General features: G+C 52.5%; 1 protein-coding gene across 1 annotated transcript in view; it reads right to left on the bottom strand.

Moving 5' to 3' along the window:
* Susd5 (sushi domain containing 5) overlaps window positions 1-2,630 on the bottom strand; it is a 44,370-nt gene extending 41,740 nt beyond the window's left edge. Inside the window, exon 1 of the mRNA XM_005348037.2 lies at window positions 2,266-2,630. Within this exon, the coding sequence (XP_005348094.1) occupies window positions 2,266-2,365 (100 nt within the window). The 5' untranslated portion in view covers window positions 2,366-2,630. The remainder of the gene's footprint in view (window positions 1-2,265) is intronic.
* Window positions 2,631-2,937: the final 307 nt, after the last annotated feature.

The raw sequence follows: 2,937 nt of genomic DNA, 5'->3' as shown, positions 1-2,937 counted from the left end.
GATAACTAGAGTCCTCCCCTCCTCCCCACACAGACTCAGATAACTAGAGTCCTTCCTTCCTCCCCACACAGACTCAGATAACTAGAGTCCTTCCTTCCTCCCCACACAGACTCAGATAACTAGAGTCCTCTCCTCCTCCCCACACAGACTCAGATAACTAGAGATGAGAGCGGCAGTAAGCACAGACCCAGGCAGCAAACCGTTCACAATACAGCTTACAGTTCTTCTGTGGCTCTGCTATACAAAGGAGGGCTTGGCAAATGGCATTTTCTTACAATGAAGTGTGCTCATGATTCTCCATAGGTCAAGTGGAGAGAGGAAGAAGGAAGGTGGTGGTGGGGAGCAGGAAGCATTCCCAGAAATAAAAGGCACACACACACACACACACACACACACACACACACACACACCAGGAGTCCTAGGTTTCTCTTTGCCGGAGGCAACCCCACCTTCTGTTTTCTATGCCCCTCCCCAAGCCAGACAGGCACAAAACTTTGATCCTTATCCGCATGGCATTCTGCTTAAGCGTTCATAATGGGGCGAAACTCTATAAAACATCATGGAAAGAGATCTTGTTCAAAGGAATTAAAACTAGAACAAGACTAGACCTTGTTGGAAAGTTAGCACTAACCCAACCCATGCTGCTTGCTTTCTTTAAAACCAGTTTAATTTTCAAGCTCAGCGTCAGGCCGGAAATGCTAAAGCTTTACCAATGCACGGACCGCAAAGAGAGGTGATGTTTTATGTGGCAGTCATGGAATGCTCTAGAATTAGATGCACTAACATTGTTTGCACAACAAAATATTTACATGTGCATATTTTAAAAACCGCAGTTACACATTTTGAAATGGTAACTTTTAAGAAGCGCATCTAGATCTCTTTTTAAAATTGGGGCTGAGGCTATAGCTCAGTGGCAGGATGCTTCTAGAGCCCTGCCAGATAAATTAATTGGTAATTAATTAGAGGAGCCGCTGACAGCTTCTTACTGCTGATGGGCATGGCTAAGACGCTGACCAAGAGTCCAAGTCCTTGATTAAAACATGGCACATACATGCAAACTCGGAGCGCGCACCTGCGATGTCGAGTGACATATTGTCCCCCTCACCATTTCCTCAAGTTCCAGGGTTTTCTTTCCCTGATCTTTAGCGTCACCCTAGGCTTTACCAGGTTTAAATAACTATATTTCAATGTATGCAAAGCTCCCTAAATCGGTCGAAGGCTTTTCTCCCCTATTGGTCGAGGTCGTCCCAAGGGGTGAACTTTCCAGAATACCTTCTGGGGCTGAGGACAGCCGCCTCCCTTCAAACTCTCCAGCTCCACGTTCTGGGGGGGGGGGGGTTGTTTCAACAACTAAACACAGCTGAATTAGCTTTTCAAACGGAAATTGTATTGACACAGGGCTCTAATTCTGCTAGTTTAAGGCGAGTTTCAAAAGCCAAATTCAAGGGCCAGCGACATGGCTCGGTGGATAAAGGCGCTTGCTGCCAAGCCTGGTGACCTGAATTCCACCCCAGGGAACCCACGTAGTGCGTGGGGAAGGAGGGAATCCTTCAGCTCAGCAAGCACGCATGTAAGCGCGAGCACACACACACACACACACACACACACACACACACACACACACACGCTAATTGTTTTTAATTAAAGCTAAATTTCAACTTAAAAACAAAGTAAATAAACACATACGCATATAAATACTAAATGTTTAAAAAAATTTTAAAGCTGAATTCGGGTTAAAAAAAACAAAACACAGTGGGTCAACTTGTCATCTGGCTGCTACCTGGCTTTCCACTGCCTGTCCCAAGGCATCCACCCCAACCTGGCGGCTTGGGTCCCGTCTAGCTATTTGCTTTTAAATCATAGGTCCCATGCTCCCCAACACCCCTGAGCGACTCAGCTCGAGCTGTTCCTCCTACCGGGACGCCTTGCTTCCCTGTTTGCCAGGAACACGAATCCTCACTCATCTTTCAAACCTTCCTAGACAACGCGAATATTTTCTGACCGCAGTCTCCGGGAAGGGCACCGACCTTACAGACGTTGAAAAACCGAGGGAACATGGAAAAATCAATCCCAACAGGGGAAGTTAGAGGGCAGCCTAGACGTGACTTCATTCTAGAGATCTCTCTCAGGGAAGCAGGCGGCGGGGAGGGTGGGGAAAGGTGGGGGCCGGTGATGCTGGGGCTCAGGGTGGCCGGTTCCAGGCTACACCTCCGGCCCGGCTGGCCTCCCGGTTGCACCGGGACCCCTGCGGCTGAGGACACTCACCCTCGGTGCGCACGGGTGGCGGCTGCAGACCCAGCAGGAGCAGCGAGGCGCAGAGCGCAGGCAAGCTGCCGGGTGCTGGCCATCGCGGCCCCGCGCTCATGGTGGTGGCGTCCGCTGGTTGTGCGCGACCGGAGAGTCTCGGGTTCCCGGGGATGTTGGAGCCGCTGCCGGGGATGCTGCGGGAGTCGGAGCCGTAGCGCCGGGACCTGCGAACACCCGGGGGTCTCGGTGGCGCCACCCAGGCGGCTGCAGTCCGGCTCCGCCTTTGCGCCGGGCACCTGGGAGCCGCGGTGCCAAAAGGGGCTGCGCCCAGGGCGCGGCCGGGGCGGAGGGCCAGGGCCCGGAGGGCGGGCAGTGGGTACCCTCGAGGGGAGGACGGTCGCCACGCAGGGCCCCAAGTCTTGACTGGGCGCCGACTCACAGACAGAACCTTCGTTAAACGAATCTTTTTTAAATGAAGAAGGGAAGCTGCTGATTTGCTAGCCTCTGTCCTCGGGATGGCAAGCTCCGTTCCATTAGGAAAAGGCCATCTTGGGACTGAGGATGTGGCTCATTTGGCAGAGTGCTTGCCTGGCAGGCACAGAGCCCTGGGTTCTAGTCCCCGGCACCGCAGAAAACCAGGAGTGGTGGCAATCGCTTGTAATCCCAGCACACTCGGGATATGTAGGTAGA

Source organism: Microtus ochrogaster, chromosome 5, assembly GCF_000317375.1.
Source record: "Microtus ochrogaster isolate Prairie Vole_2 chromosome 5, MicOch1.0, whole genome shotgun sequence".
Taxonomy (NCBI): Eukaryota; Metazoa; Chordata; class Mammalia; order Rodentia; family Cricetidae; genus Microtus; species Microtus ochrogaster.
Note: the sequence above shows the minus strand (reverse complement) of the source record. Positions and strands in the feature narration are given on the sequence as shown.